Here is a 26,313-nt window from a genome sequence, read left to right as displayed (position 1 = left end):
CTTTCACGCATTTATTACCTTGGAATTCCAGTTTATTTAATGTTTTCCGATGCATTTGACGGAAAAAAATCAGTGATTCAAAATTGGTAGTTCTATGTTTCAAACATTAACCGCAAAAGGGAAAATAAGTGATAATTTTTTTAATGTTCAGCACGGACATCTTTTCGCTGGTTTCCTATTAAAAATGTAAATGAAACAGATTGTCAACCATGCCGGACGCACAATATTGAGTAAGAAGTCATTACTTTATTATTCCCGCGAAATTTTTGCAATGAAGCTCGTGCATTTATTTGTACAAAATGTTTTTTAACATCCTTCAAATCATGTTGAAGTTATAAAGCCGACAAGCCCTATTTTTAAAGTTTCTGCGTTTTACATTTGATCTTATAGTTTGACCTAGATCTTAAATGTATCCCTGTGGTTGTTGCAAATATGGGTGAACATGCACTAGATTAATAGACAACTGAAAGTAAAATTATGTATTTCTACCTTTGACCTACACGTCTGACATTTACCTTGAAGGCAGCAAATAGATCGTGCGGTGTACGTAATGTAAATTTCAATGTAAAGCCGTGTTTTACAGTGGATAAGCCGTATGTTGACAAAAAAGTATTGTATTTTTACCTTTCACCTTAAAGTCCGTTTAAGTTTCGGGGCATAAAGACAGACGTACGGACTGCTAAACCGACGGACTTACTGGACAGGGTATGCTCATGAGATTTTTAAAGGCCAGGCATGACAACAACAATAACAACACACACGCACATTTTTTTAAGAGAAATAAAAACAAAACACAAACAAGATGCACGAGAGTTTCTTATACGTATTTAAATCTGTATAACACATTTAGAGCTTGGAGCCTGCGATGGATTGGAATTAATAGAAAGAACTAGATTAACCAGGGCAGAAACTTTCCGCTTTTATGAAATTCTTGGATTAAAGGAAGTCTCAACTAAACGATTTTTCTATGTAGGTGGGAAGTGTCATCCCTGATAAGCATTTTCGAAGTGCACGGGCTTATCTGGTACGACATTTTACGCACATGCATTAAGCCACGTCTTCCTTGAGCTAGACTCATACCCATTAAATGTGTCACTTACTTTTGCAGATAGGTTCCCTTGGCAACCAGCGGCCCTTGTGACACCATGCCCTTTCAATTCCTAGTAAGGGATAAGCGTCGTCACCGCAATTTATCTTCACCGCCGTACCATGGGGGAGTCCGATGTTAAATTCTCTACCGTCGGGCAGCGGAGATTCGGACTCCGTTTCGGTTGAATATGGACCCGATTGATACAGTGTGAAATTGGCACTCAACTGTGGGCAGCGCACTGTTATTTTGAATAAATACATAATAATAATGTAGTACCTTATAATTACAGATCCTTTAAATAACCGTAGTGTTCGTTGAGAAGACAGCAACGGCAGACGACCATTTATTTTAATATCACGAAAAGACGAGTAACCTCGCGTTGGTTTATGTTTTTGTTCTTACACTAGCTCAAAACTATATGGTCATATTGATAAACACATCTTACATAATAGCGGTAATCTATATTATTTATAGTTATTTATTATCTGCACCGTACATTTAGTGATGCATAATGTATGTATCTGAAACAATAGGATAGTTTCCTTACAATTGTCTCGACATGCACAGATAATATTGTCTTCACCAAATAAAGGCATGATCGCGAAAATACATTAAAGCTCAGATCAAAAGCTGGGATATGACGAATTGTTCTGTATCATATCTGAACCTCACTAACACGATTTTACATATGCACGGACGTCTCGAAGAATTTCAATTACGCCATACGTCATTTTAGTATGTTAATATATTTGATGACTTATACAATATGTGTTGGTCCTTAAACCGGAAAAATCATGCATTGGGTGCTAAAAAACAGCATTTAATTTAAAAATTATATTGTATGTGAAAAAAAGGCTTGTTGTTTGGATATTTTTTAACAATGAGTTCAATATTAAATCGGCCAACTTGCAGTGCATTATTGCTAAAATATGCTTATAATAAATAAATAAATAAAAGCGAAAATATTTGTTATTTCAATTAATTAATTGTTAACAAACTCCATGAATATCGAAATCCGATGAATATATGTATATTTTACTCTAGCTACAAAATACAACACTGTCTCATAATTAAAAGTTCACACCATTGGTTTTTACAGAAAACTTAATTTATATATTGATCTCTTTTATCTAACTCTCTAGTTTGAGTAGTTATTGCTATATTCTCTTTTTTCTCCGACGTCATCGTTGCCTGGTGTGTTGTTGTAATGGTGGGTGTGGTGGTTGTTGTTGTAGGTTTGTTGTTGTTGTAGGTGTAGTGATTGTAATAGGTGTGGTGGCTGTTATAGGTATGTGGTTGTGATAGGTATGGTGGTTGTTATAGGTGTGGTGATTGTGATAGGTTTGGTGGTTGTTATAGGTGTGGTGGTTGTGATAGGTGTGGTGATTTTTATAGGTGTGGTGGTTGTTATAATTGTGGTGGTTGTTATAGGTGTGGTGGCAGTTATAGGTGTAGTTGCTGAAAGTGTGGTTGTTGCTGTTGATGTGGTAATTGTTATGGGTGTTTTGGATGTTGTAGTTGTGGTAGTTGTTGTGGCTGTGGTGGTTGTACCGCAAATGGTGTCGGCTGACGTCCATTCGCCGTGAACGCACGTAACGTGCGACGTCATTCCACGCTTATCGAAGCCTGTGTTACATGTGTAGGCTACAACAGTCCTGTGTGGAAAGGTTATGTAGGGATCGATTCTTTCGGACGCTGTGGCATTCTCAACCCTAGGAGGTGCTCTGCATCGTTTGTATTCTAAAATTGAAACGTGCTCTGTGAAAACGGGTCTTCATGAATATGCGTATAGTGTCGTCGCAGATTAGCCTGTGCAGTCATCACAGACTAATCAGGGACGACAATTACCGCTTAAATGAAGTATTTTATTTACGACAATCATCTTTATTCGAACAGTGTCGCATCTGGTACTTCACTTTACGCACATGCATTAAACCCATTTACATTGCCGCATCTGGTACTTCATTTTACGCACATGCATTAAACCCATTTGCAGTGCCGCATCTGGTACTTCACTTTACGCACATGCATTAAACCCATTAACAGTGCCGCATTTGGTACTTCACTTTACGCACATGCATTCAACCCATTTACAGTGCCGCATCTGGTACTTCACTTTACGCACATGCATTAAACCCATTTACAGTGTCGCATCTGGTACTTCACTTTACGCACATGCATTAAACCCATTTACAGTGTCGAATCTGGTACTTCACTTTACGCACATGCATTAAAACCATTTACAGTGTCGCATCTGGTACTACACTTTACGCACATGCATTCAACCCATTTACAGTGTCGCATCTGGTACTTCACTTTACGCACATGCATAACACCCATTAACAGTGTCGCATCTGGTACTTCACTTAACGCACATGCATTAGACCCAATTACATTGCCGCAGCTGGTACTTCACTTTACGCACATGCATTAAACCAATTTGCAGTGCCGCATCTGGTACTTTACGCACATGCATTAAACCCATTTACAGTGCCGCATCTGGTAATTCACTTAACGCACATGTATTAAACCCATTTACAGTGTCGCATCTGGTTTTTCACTTAACGCACATGCATTAAACCCATTTACAATGTCGCATCTGGTACTTCACTTTACGCACATGCATTAAACACATTTACAGGGCCGCATCTGGTACTTCACTGTACGCACATGCATTAAACCCATTTATAGTGTCGCATCTGGTACTTCACTTAACGCACACGCATTAAACCCATTTACAGTGTCGCATCTGGTACATCACTTTACGCACATGCATTAACCCTTTTACAGTGTCGCCTCTGGTATTTCACTTTACGCACATGCATTATCCTTTAAATACAGTCTACTAACATTAAAACTACAGGAAAGCAGTGTATTGCTTGAATTGTGGATATGCTGTTTGCCATACAACTGGGTAATTGCGTGATCGATTTATACCAGCTAAACAATACAGAGATATTATTGATATACATGCCGAACATAAAGATGATTAAATAATGCTTTGCAAAACGCAGTATTCCAACATATACAAACCTTGACAAACCGGAAGTGCTGGTTCCCAATAGCCGGCTCTGCACAAATGCGTGCTGACTTTATGCACAGCATCCCCTTGACGGTCCTTGTTACATACCACCCGGATCCACTTGCCGTCATGCAGGTTCTCTCCGGCAGTGTACTGGGTCTTTCCGGAAGCAGTTCGCCCGTGATACGGCCGGTAACTCGCACTGCTGAACTGCGAACCCGACGGGATCACACAGGCTGAGGAAACTAGGAAAGAGCATCGCTCTGGGAAAATGGGATTTAATGCATTCATTTTATGCATTAAACCTCCCAACCTTCCCAAGAGTGAGTCTCAATTGTAAAGGCCTATGATGTTTGAGTCAACACATACACATGTATATTTACTTACCGCCTGGTGAAAATTTAGGGCTACAGATATCTTTAAAATACTGTCTAATAACATAAAAACTACAGGAAAGCATTTTATTGAAGGTTTTGTGGATATGCTGTATGCCATGCAACTGGGTTATTGCGATATCCATTTATACCAGCTTAACACAACAGAGATATAATTGATATAACATTCAAACACAAAGATGATTAAATATTGCTTTGCAAAACACATTATTCCAAGATCCCCATACCTGGGCAAACCGGAAGTGGTGGACTCCAATTTCCGGCGCTGCATTCATGATTGCTGACTTTTAAAACATTATTTCCTTCACCGTCCTTGTTACATACCACCCGGATCCACGTGTCGACAACAAGCCGCTCTCCGGCAGTGTACTGGGTCTTTCCGGAATCAGCTCGCCCGTAAAACGGCCGGTACATAGCCTTGCTGAACTGCGAACCGGATGGGATCACACAGTCTGATGAAAAAAAAGAAAGAGCCTCGCTCTGGGAAAATGTTACACTTCACTCGTATCCTCGTACCGACAATAAGCCGCTCTCCGGCGTTGTATTGGGTCTTTCCGGAATCAGTTCGCCTTTACAGTCGGTAACTCGCCCTGCTGAATTGCGAACCCGATGGGATCACATAGTCTTAGGAAAACAATACGTATGAGCCTCGCTCTGAGAAAACGAACGGAATGTATTGCAACTGCATACGGTGTCTTCAAGATTAACATGTGCAGTCCGCACAGGCTTATTAGGAACGACAGTTGTGGCTTAAACTGGACTTTCCCTAACAAAAGATCTCCTTCATACCAAAAATTATCATAAAAGCGGAAAGTGTCGTCCCTCATTAACATGTGCGGACTTCACAAGCTATCCGCGACGACACTTTACGCAATCAATAACACGTATATTATTTTGTCAAGACAAAAATAACACAGTATATCATAAAATACCATATTTGATTATCTACCTATCTCAATATTTAATTTATAATTACGACATCCAAATTTAGAAAAGACAATTTTATGTTGTAATGGTATCTGTTCAGAGGAAAGATAACTTTCTTTATCTAGCATTGTTTTGTAATACATATTATGGTTACAGCCAGATGAATTGTTTTTATTACTTTGCCAGTTTTGAGCGGAACAATTAGTAATGCGTTTGCGAAAGTGTCTTATTGAATTAACAAACATCACTTATTTCGTGACTTATCCATGCATATCTTTAGCCATAACGAAATAACATTGTTTTGACTTGTTATGCGCAATAATTTCTTGCAGAGTCATCAAACGCTTATAACATTATATAAAATTGTTTAGGGAATCTATGATTAGGCATAGCTAGTAATATACGCCTGTATTTTATAAATTTGACAAAGGAGGTAACACATAATGGGGGACGCCCGCATTCACCATGAACAAGATATTTGTAAGTAGGTTTTTAACATACACAATTCGTTTACAAAATGTGTAATGTACAACTTCAAGTGGGTCAATGAATTGGTATCCCCATATTTGTGATCCTTAACATAGAGTCGATTTATCATACAATTGAATAATATAGATAATTATTTAATCGGAAAATACTCGAATGATTGTGTATAATTGTAAATTGCTATAAGTGCTTGTGCACTAAGCTTTTCATATGCAGGGCTGCAAGATCATTCCGGTGTAAACATGAATCCCATCTTTTTATAAATGGAGGTTGTATTTATTCGCGTGCCACGGGAACTCCAATGTTCGTTATGTCGTACAGGCCCACCGTTTCTAAATACAATTGTTTCTGTTTATGGAGATTAATTTTCATTCCAGTTAAGGCACAAAATTCGTCAATAACTTGTTCTGCCGTATCACATAATTATTTTGAGCCTAGATTTACATAACGGTGCTAATTGTATGGACGACCAGTGTAGGTCCATATAAGCATGTGCAGTCTGCACAGGCTAATCAGGGAGGAAACTTTCATCTTGCGGTAATTTTCGTTTAAAGGAAGTCTCTTATTAGCGAAAATGAAGTATATTCGGAGATATTATGTATTGTCCCTACTTTTCAGAGTGAGAACTGCACAGGCTAATCTGGGACGACACTTAACGTACACTCATTTAGCCCGATTTTTCCAGAGCTCATTTATTATTGAAATTTTAACATTGCGCTCAAATCTTCGAAGCTACAGCGATTACTAATTTTCCCCGAATGTTGTTCAAAGATTTGGGGTTTAAATGTCTTACACAGTTGCGCTCTTGTTTTGATAGCGATCGGAACGAATCATTCCAAAGTGATTGTCGTTCAGTAAAGTGATACATGTTCTTTAACATAATTACGTGTTTTATCTTGATGAAGCAGACTCGGATTATGTGTCATCTAGATAAACCTGTTTAAAGGAAGGATCTTCAAAACGAAAATCAAGTTGAGTCGTAAACTGGATTTTCGTTGAAAAGATACTTCTTTCAAACAATAAATTATATGGAAGCGGAAATTGCGGACTGCACAAACTGTTCTGGGATGACACTTTACGGAAAGGCATTGGCCCAGTTTTCTCAGAACGCGACTCATTAAAAGCAGTGAGCGAAACTCTGTCATATTTTATATGGCACTCACGGAAACCAGTTTTATGATAAACATATGTTCAATCCAAAAATGTTACAACTTAGATTCTTTCCTTAACTGAAGTGTGAGAAATACCGTTTTTCGACGAGGATTATGTAACAAAATATTTGTGAAATTTGTTTCAGGAAACAGCCTTCACAATAGTCAGTAGACTTTGCCAACCGGAGTTTAAGTTATCCGCTTAATGTCAACTCGTGCCTCGAAATGGTGAAATCGCAGCGTTATTTATTTCAATTATGTACGGTGGCACTTCATACGTAGTTTGCTTAGCAAAAGAAACAATGCATCAAAGACATTCGACACACATGTTTGTAATAACCGTACTGTCCTACATGACGGTTTGCTCCAAGCCAAAGAATATAAATGTGAAAAAGACACTTGGCTTGACGACATGTTTTAGTTTTGAAATGCGCCCACCAGTACACGTTTCCCTTTAAATATTTACAAAATGTACGGTAACGTGCATTTTTGGTATGTTTTTCTTGGGTCGCTATAAGCAATACAATTATAACTCTTATAACGTAAGCATCTTAAATGATCTTCTGGCGTGTGTTTGGTTCTTACCTGTGTCTTCACATTTAATCCAGGTTGCGTTTGGTGTTCCCGGGCAAACACAATCGCAGTTTTTATCACGAAACCCAGGACATGTTTGGGTGTTGCAATTTTCTTTAAATGAACAAGGTTAAATAGATAGGTTAAACAATGTTCAAATTGTTTTCTTAAATTGTTCATGAAAAGCAAAAAAAAACATTTGCTGAATAGTAATGTAATATAATTTTTTTCTTTTTGCTTACGGACAGACAGTGTTACGGATAAAAAGAGGAAGATATTCACAAACGTTTATAGTTCAAATTATAGATCACTGTGTACACCAAGTTTCATGATAAAATGTTATGTACTTTTTTTTAAGTAACAATTACTTGATCTTTGTAATGGGTCGTGCTTAATCGTTAGACAAACGGACGGATGGACGGATTGAAAGACTGAAAACAATGGCGCAGAGTAAACCTCAAGTCCCCTCCCGTGAATCCGTTACAGACTAATAAAATATTTATTCGTTGTATCCAATCAAAGTTAACATGGTTATACACGTGTGTCTTTCGGCTACAAAATGGCGGCTGTCGGATCAGTGTAATTATAGACTTGATCATCTTAAATAAATTGTAAGCGTCGAATCATAAGTCAAGTGCAGTACTTATTGTTAATTTGTTACATAATATCAAAGGAACAATACGTAAATGTAATAGTCTAGCAGTATAGTTTGAAAATATATAGAGACATGTCATTCATATTTGTTGAACCTAGTATTGTGAACTATTTGTCGTAACTATTCAGAAGGTATATACATATATTAATATATTCAACATTATAAGTAGTAGGGCATATAGCATATATTGATATATGTCCGTGATGCACGTGGAAAGTAAATTGCCATGTGTAAGCTAGGCATCGAAAAATAATCCAATATTTATTTAAATTCTTGTGTGAATAATTCAACCTTGCGCTAATATAAATGATGCACCTCAAAACAGCATTTATTTAGGGTTTTTTAGAAGAACCCTGATTTAGTTTTTTTTAAATGTCTGCTAAAATTGAATCATGGTTTGAGAAGTCAGTTACTACGTGCAGTTACATCTACTTTATAATAATAGGTAACATAAGCTCGATCAAAGTTGTTATCATCTTTTTGTTTATTAATTTGAAAATAATAAAAAATATACAGCGCAGCTCATAGCCATTAAATAATGCCCGAGATGTCATCGCGATCGTCGTGTTAGGCCAACGCGGCCAATAACAATAGCATGGTTATTAAAACAGCATGCGACCGACCATTCTTATACGCGGTGCGTGTCTCTGCAAAACACCACGACGTTGTCTAAATTACAGTACATGAAACCTTCAATTGCATTGTAAAGTACAATATAATGTTCATTAAGCACATTAAAAACGTTAATATTTTTTTTGGTTCCAAACATTAAAATAAAGAGCAAGAACCAGGAAAGATTCGGCACATAATGATACATTATAATATACCTTAAAGACAATAATTTACCTGAGGTACACTTAGCACCTTTGCAGAGATCGGAACAAACTTCTTTGTAGCAAGTGTATGCGGAAAGATGGGGAGGCGGACACACACGTACACAAATCCTAAAAATAAAGATATTAATCAGACCAACCTGCACATTTGTACATGGCGTTGACAATTTGTACATCGTATAAGCTTAAAGTTCGTGCTTCACCAATAACATCACGATACGCAGGACTTATTGGCTCTATTGTTATGTCGTCATCTTTTATTGCAAAGCTCTGGAATAACAATGCATTAACTTAACAAGTTGTTTAAAACAATCTATATACATAAACAATGGCGCTGTTAATCAAAGGCACAACTTATTCATTGATCGTGCAACAGCATTCTTATATATTATGTACAATACAAAAACTGACTCAGCACTTCAAATTTTCTTGGAGAAATTATATAACGATCATTACAAAGAGCATGGAACATATTTACATATATGTACACGTGGGCCATAATGCATGATGCTGTAGAAGTCATATGGCTTGTTGTAATGAAGGTAAGTGCCATTTAGTAGTTTGTTGAAATTATGCCAGTTTTCTTTTCTTATTTTTTCTTTATGAACGTGGACATAGTCATCCCTGTCCGCCCGTGATTGTTCGTGCCAAAGTCCAATAGCGTGACCCAGCTCATGCAAGATGATGGGTATCTTTGAAATGTATAGCATAACTTGATAAGTTTAATATATTGTCAATAATTACTGATGCAAGCGCATCGTGAGCTAATAAAATCATCGTAAATGACTTAACACAATAGTTTGATAAATTATCCACACTGGATGCAGTTGTGAACAAATCAGAGAATCAGAGGATATTTAAAGTACTAATGTAATTTTTCATATAGATTAAAAGAACTTATTAAAATAACATTCAAAATATCAAAACAAACCAGAAAGACCGCGTCGATTAAGCCATGCTCCTTAAGGGAACTGTTCACAGATTGGATTATATTGACAATGTTTCGATATTGTGAAATAAAACAATATATATATATATATATATATATATATATATATATATATATATATATATATATATATATATATATATATATATATAGTTGAAAGACGCTATATCTACATTGAACGCAAATGTTTATCAGTAACTCTGATATCAGAGGGGTAATCACGTGAAAACAAGATGGCGACGTCAATGCCGAGGTAGGTATTTTTCGTCGTTTTGTACCCTGTATTACTTGTATTATTTTTTTATTCCGCTCACTTTCCAGCCTTATTCGGAAGAAAATGACGCTCTATATATCGACTTTACTCGGTGCGAAATGTCTTAGCGGGATGACCTAATAAGGGCTCTACTAAGAAAATGTGTTGGGAGTAAAGTCGAGATATAAAGCGAATTTAAATACGAAATAAACGCTTATCAACTTTTTACTGATATGGCTGGAAAGTGTGCGTCATTGAAAAATTAATCACACGTAATGAAGGGTATAAAACGGCAAAAAATAACGGTATGGACGTCGCCATCTTGACTATCAGAGAAAATTAAAGATAACCAAAAGTTATCCGCTGGATAATAGTTATCCAAATTGATACAATTTGCCGCAGGTGATTATCCTCTGTGGTTATAAACGCTGTTAAATACCGTTACTCAATCCGCTATCACTTCTATTGCGCAAATCCCAACAACAACGCCCTTTACCAGGGTGCAGAATCAACGGGGTTTCCAGGGGTTTACACACGGGCTGGACAGAATGTACTCACACCGTTAAGAACTTAATTTTGCAAATATATCAAGTTATTGAAATACATTTGCAAAAATCTATAGTGCATAAAATACAAGAAAAAAGTTTTTCTTGCAGTTTGTGTCGACATCTTGAGGTATAAGAAAAAAACCGAGAATACGTCTGAAATCGGTGACAAAATTTCACGTTGCGTGACACATAACCGAGTTAAATGAATGCAGTAAAAATGAATCGTTTGAACAAGAAAACATGCTTATTACATACAGTAATTCTGGTGTATTTCACATTGCCACAAGCAGCATAAAAATCTGTCTTTAATGCATTATTAAAAATTCTGGAGAAAACTTGCTTTAAAAAAGTTATTTAAAATAAAGAACCAGTTACAGTCGTGTTTAAATCCATTAAAGTTAAAAGGTTGAACCCCAAAAAGTCACGTGATCCTGCACCTTGTTTACTGCAGCAACACTTTGCGCCTAAACGCGTTACATTACAATAAAACTACTTGTATGCATAAAATCTCCAAAAACACAATATTTGAAGGGAGGGTTTTGGTTGTAATGACACCACATATTATAAATATCAAAGAAACAAAGTAAGGATTGCTGTCAGTTAATAACTGACCGTTTGGTCCATATACAAAAAGACAAATTCAGCCTAAGTAACCTATTTGAAAATACAGGTATGTTTCTTTTTAATTTTCTTCGATTATATTGATATATTGTTATATAGAAATAGTTTCAGTGTATTTGGTCTTTTCTCCGGTACAGTCACACACGATAACTCTGACGCTAAATATGACACAATTAATTGTTAGATAAAAAGTATACACTAAAACGTAGTTCACAAATAAAAACGCCATCAACGTAAATGTGAACACAATAATTGAAAGTAAGTCTTATTAGTATTCCTTTTACATAATTGCAGGTGTTGAATGTTCTTTGGACATAAGAGACTTGAGAAGTCAAGTTGATTTCGAAGGTTCTTTGTAACAACAAGAAATACCAATAAGCAATATATCGGCCATCAAATAATCGTGCTCTTGATGTAATTAATGCACTCTTTTGATACATTTGCAGCCTTAAACACATGTGTTAACATAATCTCACTATTTCGATAGTTGCTTCGCATTTTGTCGTACGAGTCATTACCTGAAAAAAACAGGCATTCAATACCACGAATTATGTAATGCCTAGTAATTTACGTCGCAATGATATTCAAATCATTCAAAAACTTATTTATATAACAGCAAAAATGGTTGATATAGTATGCATTAAAACAGTGTAGGTCGCTAATAAAATATATAAAAAAATTGCTGATTTTTTAAAACACGATGATCAATATAACCCATAAAATATATCTTATTATTCATCCGGAAACGGGGTCAGGACATACTAAGAAATTCACTGCTGTTAGCCCGAAGTGACGATATTATAAATATATTACACCTCAACAAGTAATTACTTCATATATTTGAGATTAAAGTGTTTAGTGCCTGTGATATTTCGATATTCTTTCGCATGTGTGTAACGTAATTCACTGAATTGTAAATAACACATTATGCTATCCTAGGTGGTGTTAAGAGTATATTAAGCTTCGAACGCCGTTATTAATAACTTTTTAAAGAAGCAAGAACTACATGTCCAAACATTAAGGACAATTACGCACACGTTTAAGGAGCAACTATATCAACCTAAACGTAATTCACATTTTTAAATATTAAAGGCTCTATAAAGGTGAAGATCCGTAATTATTTACCGATTTTTAAATATTTTTTTCATATTTTATTTATAAAGGTTATCAAAAAACAATATATACTGCAACACGGTTGACTCGCGGTACTTGAGGAATATTCACTTGCGTCTAGAAACGATCTTCATATATCAGATAAATGATTTGAAGGACAGTCATATTAATATTAACTTTATTGGACATAGGCCTTTTTATTGCGAAAATACTTCAGTATTAACTGCCGTCGAAACAGTATTAACTGTCCGCAATTGCTATTTATGTTTTCTCCCGGTAGATTCGCGGTAAATAGATTAAACAGCATAATTTTAAATTAAACATGAATTATCAAAGCTCTGACAAACCCTTCAAAGTAACAATCAATAAAGTAAATCACAATTTAAATATATGGAATTTAAGGCATCAAATAAAATAAATAGCACAGTTATCTTTAGGCAATGTCGTATTTTTTTCGTTACGACAATTAAGTGAACTATACAAATTCAAATATTGTTAAAGTCTGAGTTTTACGACAGTTAATTACCAAAAATCGATTCCAATCTGTAGGAAAACATGTTTTCTGTCAGATTTGATAAGAAGGTAACGCAGGATTGTTAATAAACAAAATCCAGAGGGCGCTAATGAAATACCGCGACTCAACCAGACCCTCGACTTAACCGGGTTTGAGTATATATATATATGCTATTGGATATTACAGGATATTACAATAAAAAAAAAGCAAAACATAAAAAGTGTCATCCAAGTCAATTGTGTTTACAATCAATCAGTTTATTTACATCGCTGTTTACTCGGAAAAGAGAAAGTGAAAGTGACTCAGGTCACCAGAAATGTAACGATGATTTTTAACGTTTTCCGGTATCACCCACAAAGTAGGTCTCTTCTAAATGGTCAAAACGTTTGTAGTGATCTAATAAGTTACTTTCTGCTGGTTAAAAGTTGTTTAAAATATAATTAAAATAGATTTTTTTTTCGGCTATTTTTAGCATATGTCACCGCTCTGAGGCTACACATCAAGTTAGTTGCAAAAATGTAAACATTTCTTTCAATTATGAAACGGGTTTATCTTCCACAATTCTTGACAACGTTGTACCTAAGCTGTTTTATTAGCAGTTTTTATGCAAGAGTAACTGAAATCCGGTAAAATTCAGACTAGTTGATATGCATAATAAATGGATTTGTCACCTTTATAGAGCCTTTAACATGCATTTCTGTTACAGTGTGTGGTTAAATTTTCGATATAACTATTTGAACAAAAATGTTTAATATATAATGTAATAATTATAATTAGGTATTTAATCGCTTATATCAGTTATATGCACTCATTAACATTTCTATAAATAAACTTTTAATGAAACGACATCGCATACAATTTTGGGACATTGATAATAAACAGTTTTTCGTTTTTAAACATACACAATGTGGAAATATTGGATTGTACAATAAAGCCTATGGCAAGATAAATCTTTTGACATCAAAATAACTACATTTTCTGTTAAAATAAGCTTCATAAATTGAATAGAATATACGCAACACTGTTAGTGACACGCCAATAACATCAACAAAATATACATGTAGAGGTGTTTTCATTATTTTCTTTTAAAAACGTTAATCTCTTGTTGCTATCTTACATGCACGTTCACAACGACAATGTCAGGCATGACATTTATATATTTAAATTATATTTTTAAAATACGAAAACTTCGTCATCGTGTTGCCATATAGTTGTATGTTTTAATAATAGATTGTCCGTAACAGTATGTATTTATTTATTGTGAAAGTTGACACGCAAAGTTTCTATTATTATTATTTATTAAAATAAGCAGTTGAAAATATACCGTCATACATCCTGGTCGCTTAAGATTGACGAACTGCCGCTTTGTTTGTCGTCCTACATAGGAACTGCAACTATTGAAACAAAAAAGAATCGTATAATTAAGCAAAACTTACCTTCGGAAAAGAAAGGCTAAGGTTGATATTGATTTCATCCGATGAACAACTCCAAAAGGGCAAATACAGATTGAAGACGCCGCTCGCAGGCCAGGGCAATTTTTTTTGATAATGTATGATGCAAATTTAAGTAAGGAAGCCGGACAAGAACATCGCGTCACATTTTGGTCGTATGTAAATATCATGTCCCAATTTATCCAAGTTTGTAGCAGTAACTGTTCGCGCTATACATTTAAATAGGTTTTGTCCCACATCCGCGTAATTGTTGAACATGTAGTTGTTTACCTTTAATTTATTTAAGTACTTTTTTGCGTGTTAGCGATCTGGAAAATTATTATACCATTTTCGTCCATGGTGCAGTCGTAAGCCTAAGTTTCTTGGCACCATTTTTCCAACTTTGTTCTTCCACTTTTGTTACTTGAAGTTTTTCAATGTTTGAAGGCATTTTGTGTTTCTCTTGAAGATGTTTGGCCTTTTACTGCTTGTTTACGAACGTAATTCGTTTTGAACGACGCATGCTTAAGCGTCTTCTATATGCTCCCGAGTTTATATTTTGGTTGAAAGATATTGCTTAATTCCATCAATTCATCTTTCCCGTCTTTGCCCTTGACTGGGCAAGCAATCCAGCTCATCTTTGTTAGATTCTTTGTTACTCAAAAAAAGACTGAAAGATTCACCCATTTTTGCTTGTTCCTGTATCGGCTGCTGATCTGTTCAGCTCATAGACTTTGCACGTTTTATAGCCTTCACATAATGTTGTTATTTTACCACTTAGGAGTGCTCTCTAATGAATACGACCTTGACGGAGCGAACGGAATCGTTGCATTTCCCGTCAGCGCGACATTTGAAATTTGTTGGAAATAGCAGACTCCTTTTGAATAAAGTGTGTTTTTGCGCCCTTGCGTTTATTCAAATAATTCTAGAATTTGAACGACGTTTATATAAATACGATACTAGTCTCTTTCATATTTTGATTATTGGGTTTTATATACATAATCCATCTTTATTAAAATTAAGTTTACCTTTTGTAAGATTTCTTACAACCTTAGTTTGTGTCTTAATAAATACAGTGCAAAATGCAATTAGTTAGTATTAATTGCCATTATTAGTGGCATGGTATTAACCAATTAATAGCTTTCTATATAACAATTTAGATTGGTCTTATTGTTACTAACATTGTAGTTCTATGGTATCTACCAATTATATCAATATTGTTCATGGCTATATATCGATATAATACGTATCAACTATAATGCCGTATACATGTATAGTAGAACATCATTTGCGAACGATGTAAACATTGGTCCTAGTGTGTATTTTGTCGAATGGTATGTTTAACATTCTTTGAACATTTAATGATATAAGTAATTTAAAAACAGCTTATGTTAACTATTTAAATCCTGGTCTCTGCAAGATGCGTCCTTAATCTGTGAGGCCCTTATGGGAGTTCATACTTTGGATTAAACAACACATACTCGCGCTAAAGTGGCGATAGTATTTACATATCACGACCTTTTCGGTCAGTAAAAGGCTTTAGATAAGGGGAATGTATCAACTCAGAATGCCGTCTTTTATTAAACAAATGGAGCTTGAAGCCTTTTTAAATCAATATTTCATACTGTGATTGCCGATTGTTTTTAGCGATTCATCGCGTGAATTTAACGCAAGGATGAACATAACAAAATTATTCTAAATAGAATATACTTCAGATTGTTTACGTTAAATAATGATAATTTATCCAAGAACATTTATTGTTTATTTATTGTTATTCATCTGTCAAGATACAAACCTGTCCAACGACGGAATAAAATGAATGAAGTCGTCCTCCAATTCTCTTTGCACGAAGCTTAAACAAGTGAAGCTGCTCCACGTTTGCATTGCCGTCAGTATTTTCGTTCGATCAGTAGATTCTGAAATAAACGTATATGCTAATAAATGTACATAGTTAAATATATATGTTACTAAGGTTAAACTATAAGCAGTATATTGGTTTTCCCAATCATAGAAACGTATGTGTTAGTGCGGCTGCGTTGTAAGTTATGCTGCTATTTGCATGAAATTAGTATATTTAACCACCCCAAACCGAACGTCAGATGTTAGGACATTACTGAAAGCGTCATCTATCACGTAAGGTATTTGTCGAGGCCAACGCTTATCTTCCGTCACTGCATTTCTTTTTCCACGGTAGTTATAATCCTCATAATCGCTTTGTGCAAGACATGATCTGTATTCCTGTTCGGAGGCGTTGTCTTTGCTGAAAAAACACGAGACATATGAGAATTAAATGTCCAAAAGGCTTGATGGTTCTTTCACACCAAACGTTTTAAGCTACAGATAAATCGTGGATATCGTCTTTTCTCTGATTGGTTGAATTTATGGCATCTATAAGCTCCAGCAACTAAAGGGTTCAAGAAAATGGACTTGCTAACATATATAACATAAAAGTAAGTTATGCTAACCTGAATATAAGCTCATACATATCTTTTTCCAAGATCATGTCGTACTGAATCTTTACAAAGGGTCTGCTGCTGTCTTCCACTTTGTGATGGCACCAACCTGCCAAATGACATTGATGTTTGAATAAACCTAACCGAACTGGTTGTAATGAATGAGAAAAATACTTACTCACAGATTATTAAATAAGCTGTTAAAATGTCATGACTTACTTTCTGAATGACGTGCTTTCTTCGAGGACGTTGATGTATATTCTTCTAAAATAAAAATGTGATCAACAACATCTTTATTTATAGAAAGTAAAAATTGGAAGTATTGAGTATAGATACCTACCGCATAAAATAGCCAGTTTGCAAACACGTCTTTCACTTACGAACGATTTTACCACATAGTGTTTGCAAACATTTTTGTTTCTTTTGTTTTATAGTTTGTGTGTTGTTTTTAAGGTTTAGACAAAATTATGTAAAAAAAAGTCTCAATTTCAGCATAAAGTTCTTCTTTCATATTTTACGTAATACATTATATATTATTGAATGTTCTCTTTGAATTAGTATAGTAAGGTATCCGAGAAAGTAGATAAATATTTGTGTTGTAATTAAGGTGGAAAGTTTCTCAATAGGCAGAAAAATGTAAAACATAAGCACATATTGCATCTTGCTTAGAATTGAATTAAACAGGAAACTACCAATGCACAAATAACATTTTACTGCACCTCCGCTAAAACTAAATAAGATGCAAACAAAATATCAACATCAATAATTTCTAGAATAATAAGATATGAGCGGAATACCTTTTATTAAAACTAGAATCCTGAATATTGTGAATTACATGTAAAATAATGATACAGACATTTTTTAATCACGTCGTCATTTTCACTTAATGAAGTTCATTTTATTTGATTTTCTCCTGTTTACACACAGGTTCCCTTTTAAAAGTTTTCACAAAAATACGCTCAGATATAAACTTACCCGTTTACCACGCCATTTGGTTGTCATAGATTAGACTTCCTGCAAATGTAAGAGAATAATCAAGTGTTCACAACAATACTGACCTAATACTTAAAATGCAATACATAATAAATAACCTGCTGTGTATAGATGACAAATACAAAATCCGAAGAAATCACAAATTACTTCGTACATATACACGAATAAAAGTGAATAAACTGCTCGTGAACACTGAATTGCATTTATGATACTTTCCTTCTGCAGACCATAGTGCTTTGGAGGAGCACTTTGATTTTACAGTATCATTACACACTATTTTCCTTTCCGGGTATGATTACTGATTTCAGCCATATCGCTGTTCTGTGTTGCAGGGGTTGACATGCGAAGACACAATAACATGACAGGAAGAAGTGTACACAAGCCAGACGTATAGACCATTTGTATTTGTCGTGTTTGCAGGTCGCCATGTTGAAATCAGAGGCGCCAAGTTTGTACCCACCAGAACGACATTAAGACAAAAACATATCTCGTTCTTTTGCCCGTTTGTAAGCGTGTTTGAGCCTCTGGATTTTCCTTCTGACGTGTTGGCGGGTTTAAATAGCGACAGCGCGACATCACGTGCTCACTCGTCGTTCTGGCGTATTGTGTCGTCGCGCTTCAAGCCCGTCTTGGCAGAAATCAGCCACCATAATAACTTTGTTTAAAGAAGTAATTTTCAAAAAGTGTTTCTCCAATTTGATAAATGTTCAACTTGACAAATGATCGTGAAATTTTATATATATAAGACTTCACATAGCAAAGCACAAGTTTACGACGAACGAAAACTGACGCTCAGGGCATGACAGGCAAAAGGCGACCACAAAGCTCAATAATGATAATGGTGTGATAGGGAGCTCCTCCAAAAGTATTTTTAACTTGTATGCCCGTTTAGTGCAGCTTTTTTTCTCGGAATGTTATTTAAGCAACCTTACACCAAAGTCAGGTATTTATCACGCACATACGTTTTACGGTTTATGTAAACGTTAGTGATAAAAAATACATCTTCTATACAGAGGGGGTAATCAATATGGTGACGTCCATGTCGAGACAGTTATCTTTTCGCCGTTTTATACCCTTTCTTACTTTTGTTTATTTTTTAAATGACGCTCACTTTCCAGTCATATCAGTTAGCATGTGATTAGTGTTTATTTCGTATTAAAATTCGCTTTATATCTCGACTTTACTCCCCGCAAATTTTCTTAGTGGAGCTTAAATTCTGTTTGTTGTAAAATGCGTGTTTTGTAATGGTAACACATGACTTGAAATTGGAAAATATGCCATGGTGATTGAAGCAATGGCCGAATGAACAATTTCTTTACCTAAAAAAGGCTTGAGTGGATAGTTTAGTGGATTTTTACCATTTCGTAATATACACATTAACTTTAATATAAATCTGCGAAAGTAAATTTTCAATATTTCACCTTTTCTATGTTAGTATGGACCTGTACCCTTAAGATTCTGCTTATAAAGTATTGCCAATGTTTCGTATTTGAAAAATGATACAGTTAGTTTGTCTATGCCAAAAACAAGCAATTTAACAAACGGTTATTTCACCTTTTCAATACACTATGAATACTAAATTCCCGCGTTCGTGTCCAGCCTAAAACTTTGTTGTGCAAAGTGGGATTCTGAAATAATTTGATACTCATGACTCGTATCCATTAGACATGTCGCCTCGCGTGCAATAACCCGCATCACGTGCAACAACCATGTTGTTTACCTTAAAGTCAAAGTCACAGTCGAAATTGTAATTTTGTTTACAATCGTTTATGTTTATATAAATAAAACATTGTCGTATATCAATTTCCATGTCGCTAATTAACGGATTGCAAAATAAATTTGCGAAATTGAACATCACATATAAGATCACTGCAATATTATTGTGTATGTGTTAACGCAGTAACAAAACAAATACCTTGTTGTGTTGATTGTCATACACATGTATGTCTCATAACACTGATTTCTGTTTCCAGTGACATATCTTTGGGCATCAGTGTCTTATAAATGCGTTTCTAGATTTAACTCTTTAGGTTGTTTTAAATGGTGACTGTCAGTTTGTAATTTGGCAATTGCCATTTAACTATAATCTGTTTTTAAATAAACATTGAATAAACACATGCATAACTTACTATCAGTTGGCTCTTCACTTCGACTCATTTCGTTTTCTTTTTCCAGCAATCTAAACACGTCATCAATAGCCGCATGTACTTGTTGGAAAGTATGTACCTGTTCAAAAAGCAAGAGCATAGATCAACAACATATTTACTTGTAAATCTCTTTTACTTAAAAGGTTTTCTTTCAAATAGAATGCAAATACACAAGTTTGTTCAATAGTAAATAACAATGTTACTGTCTCGATTTCCTTATAGCAGAAAAAAATCTAAATGTAAAATCAGAAATTGCAAAGCCTGTTTATGTACTTGTATACATACAGTAATCAAAGACTAAATTAAGATGATTGAAATCCTTAATTTCTCGAAGTTCAGACAATCTTTGAAATTTAATGTATACAATGTATTTTCTTTGGACAGAATTAATATGTTTTACGGTATGGCACACACTCTTAAACGCGTTATTATTCGGCTATACGGACTATATATAATGTTGTTGGTCGTGTATTTGGAAAATGAACGATATTTGCTTGTTTTGTTTTGTTTTTACTTTTCTCCAAATGACTGTGGCAAACAGTTATAAGCGCTTTGTTATATTAACCATTTTGATGTACGATTATCAATTAGCGAAACGTTATTTCTTAACGATGCTGAGGTTGTATCTTTTCAGAAATATCTCTGATTTCACATTTCCCAAAGTATGAATCAATCCCTAATCGCAAAATTAACAGTTTAAAAAATATATTACAAGGAAAAAAGCTACCGACCTTTTTGGCTTTCTGTATTTGTATTTTTAATCACTCTCTTCGAAGATTATCTTTGGCACTCTTTCGCGACAACAGGCGAGGAGGTCACTTTACGAAAACACGTTTTTTCAAACAAAATAAGAGCAGTTAGCGGGACTTTAATAATATTATTAAATTCAGACTGTAAATTGCTGAATATTTAAAAGGTGAGATATCGATCAACATGGAGTCTGCGAAGGTTTCCGTTTCTGCGTGTCGTTAAACAGTATTTGACCTGCTATCTTTTGCGCATGCATAATTAGACCATCATGACCATTTGACGGCAATGATTAATTGGCTATTAAACACTCTCAAGTTTACCATGTTCCATTCCGTTATCTTTTAGCATGTGAGCGCATTGTATGTTGCAACGATAAACCTGATAACAAGAAAGAGTTGTATAATTTATACAAGAGGTTTGAGTAATTCGACTATTTTCATTCATAAATGGAAACAGAATGTGAATTTTGTGTTAAATGGACTATTATTGAACGGAGAGTATATAGAAAAAAAACAACAATAAACAATGTTTGTATTATACGTGTCGCGGAAGAGAATGTTTATAAATTATTAAAATAGTCCACTATCTGCTCCGTCTTAATGACGTAGTATTTTTGCTCAGCACAGGTCATTCATGATCGGAGGCTATTAATAGATGCGGGAAAATAAAACTTTTTCTGATAAACAAGTATACTGGGATGCTGCGTTACCTCGTTCATAGTGCATGCTACTTTAGCGGGGTTAAATTTGATATTTGATATTTGATATTGACAACGTTCTTTTGTTCTCAACAAATAGTGGAGATCTTTTATATTCACGGGTGCTAACAACGCAATAGTAGAAGGCCAAGTTTGTTTATATTCACAGTTCTCAATTTATAAAACGTTAAACATGAGTTCACCAATTACTAGAAGTATACTATAGACAACAATAAAAATGCTTTATAATCGCTAAAACCTAATATAAAAACAATTAAATATAACAAGAAATATATTTTATGAGGGTGGTCGGCGTAAATGTTGTTTTTTGAATAAAGTTTTTTTGTTGAAACTTTGAAACTAGATTCTACCATTTTCATGCATAACACAACTTAAACAAAATATTTTATCTGGCGATTTTGAGCTTAAGTTCATCTTTAGCATCTTAAAGTTTAAGCAACTGATCTGTAAAATTAAAAAATAATAATTTCTCCAATTTACAAGAAATCATATTTTCATTGATGCTATGCATGAACTGTATTATTATAAAGTACGAGTCCTACTCGGGGAGCGTTTTATTATCTCCTCTTCAGACACCAAGTACTGGCTCTTTTTAGGAAACGGACTCGACAGTGTGCATATCTGCCGATAATACTCGAAAGAGCGGTTGGCAGTAAATAGTTTTTTTATTTTATTATATTTTATATTATTTAAAAAAAGAATTAAAAAATACTACGTTTGAATGCAACCTAAATACAACGTTGCAGCAACGTTTGGAAAAAAAACGTCGGGAAAACTTTATAATACACCATTGTGACAACCAAACTTCAACGTTTGAATGCAACCTAAATACAACGTTGCAGCAACGTTGGAAATAAACGGCGGGAAATCTTTCATATAGACCATTGGTACAACCAAACTGCAACGTTCGAATGCAACCTAAATACAACGTTGCAGCAACGTTGGAAAAAAACGTCGGGAAAACTTTCATATGCACCATTGAGACAACCAAACTGCAACGTTTGAATGCAACCTAAATACAACGTTGCAGCAACGTTGGATAAAAACGATGGGAAAACATTCATATAGACCATTGGTACAACCAAACTGCAACGTTCGAATGCAACCTAAATAAAACGTTGCAGCAACGTTGGAAAAAAACGACGGGAAAACTTTCATATACACCATTGTGACAACCAAACTGCAACGTTTGATAAAACGTCCGATGTTTTGTATGCAACCTTGTGACAACGTTCGGTAATGGTTGCCGACGTTGCGACCTAAATATTACGTTGCCACAACGTTGCATACAAAATATTACCCGGACGTCCGGGTAATGTTTTGTATGCAACGTTGTGGCAACGTTCGGTAATTGTTGCCGACGTTGCGACCTAAATATTACGTTGCAGCAACGTTCGCACAACGTTCGATGCCCACTGGGTTAGTGTAAGTAGAAACAAATTATACTACGGGAGTGCACATCTTATGTGTCATCACATACCTTACTATGAGTGTATTTCTTCATCATTGAAATATATCGTATGTTCATATTTGATTTACACGCAGTTTTCTTTCGACACATTTAAATCACACTTTCATAGCCACGTCATGCGAAAATAGGACTCGTTTCGACCAGAGTATCTTAAGCTCAACCTGTGAATTTGCACAGTCTGGTCAAAGAAGATGCTGTTCGCTATAAAATTACTCAATTTGTTATTGTCTCATTATGTATCTCCTGACCAGACTGAGAGATGCGCAGGCTGGTTGGGCTCTTTATATGGTGGGCGCATATTGAATAAGACCCATATTCGCCTGACGAGGGTCATTACAAATCTCATTGCGAATTGCAAATGGCGCATTTTCGCACAATGCGTTTCGATACAAAATTGAATTCAAAATAGCAAATTTGTAAAAAAAAGGCAGCCTATCCAGGCGTTCAGGAACGATTTCCAGACGTGCTGACCGAGTACGGCAAACATTTGTGGTTGTATAATTAAACGAGTATCCTCTTATCGTGACACTATACTATTTTGGTAATGTTTGCTTTCTGGTCTTGAAAGCAAAACTGTGCATATCGATAATCAATTATATATTCCCCGGAGGATTAAGTGAACGAGTACTGACCCTGAAATTTTGCGAAATGGATTTTAACGCGTAATTGTAACTGGGCCACAATATGTGTCGTTTGTACATACAGAGAGTAGTCCGGAATTCCTGACACTGAACAGTGCTACATCCTTTACGCTAAGCACAGACACAGTGATGTAGCCAAAGTTTAGAGGTTTTATCTCGAATCAGCCTATGAACTATTCAAAATATTCATGCGTGTCTTCTTGCGTTATGTAAAAGTCATTTAAGGTGAAAAGATGGGTAAAACAGCTACGTAGCGCCGAAAAAGTGCGCATAATATACACATGTTTAGGTCAGAGTTGTTGATACCGTGCAAACTGCTAGGGTAACAAGTAATTCTTTTAAAAAAAGTACGGGTCAACAGCGCTGTCTTTATGATAACCTAATTCATGAGTAAAAAGTCTTGCTCGCCGTTTTTTTTTTCATCAATTATCTTATTGTATATTTCGAATTTGTAAATGGTGTTAAAAATCTAAAGTTTTGTACAGGGAATTTTCATCATACAATTATATTATTTGTAAGTTAGGTATTCGATATTCCAACAGTCTTCTTTTAATATGTTGGTGATTTCAAATTGTCTTTAAATTCAGTCCTCATTAACATTTTCATCATACTTTCTATGCTTTCAGAACGTCAAAAAGGGTCAAGTTGTTGTTATTTTGTCTAAGTTATTTCTGTAAAATAAATAGGATGATAAAAAGTGCACACACAACTCGACCCGTGCGTTGAGACACACTCTTTATAAATTTGAATTGCTTTTGTTCATTTCAAACTTGCGATTAATTTTGAAAAATGAGTTGCGTCTTAAATTATGCAATAGCGAACAACTTCTGTGCCTTAAGCGTTTTGATAAAACACTGTTTGATCTATTGAATTATGTACACGCGTTTTAATTGTTATTATCGTAATGCATTATATATTAATGTCTCCGTTATCCATTAAAAGGAATTATATTCTGTCTTTTTCGCTTACGAATTGATCTGCTTACCTTAATAACAAACATGATGCTATTTTCGTAGTAGATGTATATGATAACCCATTAAATTATATTTTTATACGAATTGGAACTGACTACTTACCACGTTTATGAACAGGGGCCATTTACGTATTTTCCACATTTTAAAACTGTTCGTCAGCTGAACAACAAAAACTTCCCATGCCGTCTGAATTGTAAATGTGTGCCACTGTAATCTGTAAACCTGTTTCCCGTTCATGCTAATTTTCAGCAAGAGATACGCAATCAGTTTGAAGCAACGGTTGTTTGGCATAAACATCCAATAAATCAAGTAAAGATAAGCTTAGACAAAACTGTTCGCAATAATGGATATAAGAGCTGAGTGTATTTAGTGAATTGCCAGAGAAGAAACGTTCGTTTATTTGAAGTTATTCTGATGCGATTGCTTGACATCGGTGAAAGTTTTGTAAGAATACAGTGTGAAAAAGACCTCTGCAAGTTTGCGCATGATGCACTCAATACATACCAGATATGATGCATGTAATAATGCTATTATCATCATCAACTCTTCTGTTTTTTCCTTATCATCCTTCTTGTTTCATACTGCGATATCTTGTACATGTATATCAAAGAGCCTATGGCTTTTAAAGATGGTTTCCTATCACATGTTATTATCTAATATTTATGCGCGTTTTATATTCATAAACACGCCAATAACACAATTAACCGTTCGTCCGATTTATCTAGTGAATGAACGTCTTCGTGTTTAACTTAAGTATGAAAAAAGGCAGCGTTCGTTTGCTGCTATATTTTGAGAAAATAAGCTTTAATATAGGTAGTCGATTTCCCAGTTACAAAACTTCATCTGCAATACGAAAACATTGTACACGAGTGAACATATACATTCATGTTATTTTTTAGAAGACAATTCATATGTCACAGATAATAAACCAAAACAGCATTATAAACATGATTTAAATTTTGGGAGAAAAAACACACAACCGTCACCATTTACAAAACCAACCCTATGTGCATGTGAAAAAAACAACATAACAGACATATAAAAAAGTACACTACTTTCTGGAATATGACTTATGTCTTGCGTAATGTATTTATAATACTTCATAATGCCAGAATGATATTTATATTTGTATTTACTAATACTTTCCGCCTACACCTGATTTCCGCTCAGAAGAGACCTCATTTAAACACAAATTTCCCTGATTAGCCTGGGTAGGCTAAACGTGGACAGCAATTTGTGCACATGCATTGAGATCAGTTTTAATATAACGCGCTGATCTTGATAATATTATCAATATTCTGCAAATATCCACATACACAACAAATTCAATTGTGTATTATACATTAACATATAATTAAATTCACCGCATATAAATTGTTGACGTTGAACTTCAAATACAATTAAATGAAATAACAATGACCCTTTCATAATTTTATTTTACTTCTATCACAAAATACACACTTATGGCATTGTGTATTGTTTTTAACCGTTAAAGGAACAGGACAATAAAACTCGAGCCTATTGTACTGGTTTAAAACAAAGTTGAGACAACCGCTGAACATAAAACTAAAATCGTAAAATCACGGGTTCGATCCCCGGCCCCGCC

At 34.9% G+C, this 26,313-nt stretch overlaps 1 protein-coding gene across 1 annotated transcript in view; it reads right to left on the bottom strand.

The window, feature by feature from the left end:
* Window positions 1-783: 783 nt before the first annotated feature.
* LOC127838372 (mucin-5AC-like) overlaps window positions 784-26,313 on the bottom strand; it is a 46,067-nt gene continuing 20,537 nt past the window's right edge. The window contains exon 5 of the mRNA XM_052366086.1: window positions 784-1,328. Coding sequence (XP_052222046.1) covers window positions 1,093-1,328 — 236 coding nt within the window. The 3' untranslated portion in view covers window positions 784-1,092. The remainder of the gene's footprint in view (window positions 1,329-26,313) is intronic.

This window comes from Dreissena polymorpha, chromosome 7, assembly GCF_020536995.1.
Source record: "Dreissena polymorpha isolate Duluth1 chromosome 7, UMN_Dpol_1.0, whole genome shotgun sequence".
Taxonomy (NCBI): domain Eukaryota; kingdom Metazoa; phylum Mollusca; class Bivalvia; order Myida; family Dreissenidae; genus Dreissena; species Dreissena polymorpha.
The sequence above is the reverse complement of the archived record's forward strand: the minus strand, read 5'-3'. Positions and strand labels throughout refer to the sequence as shown.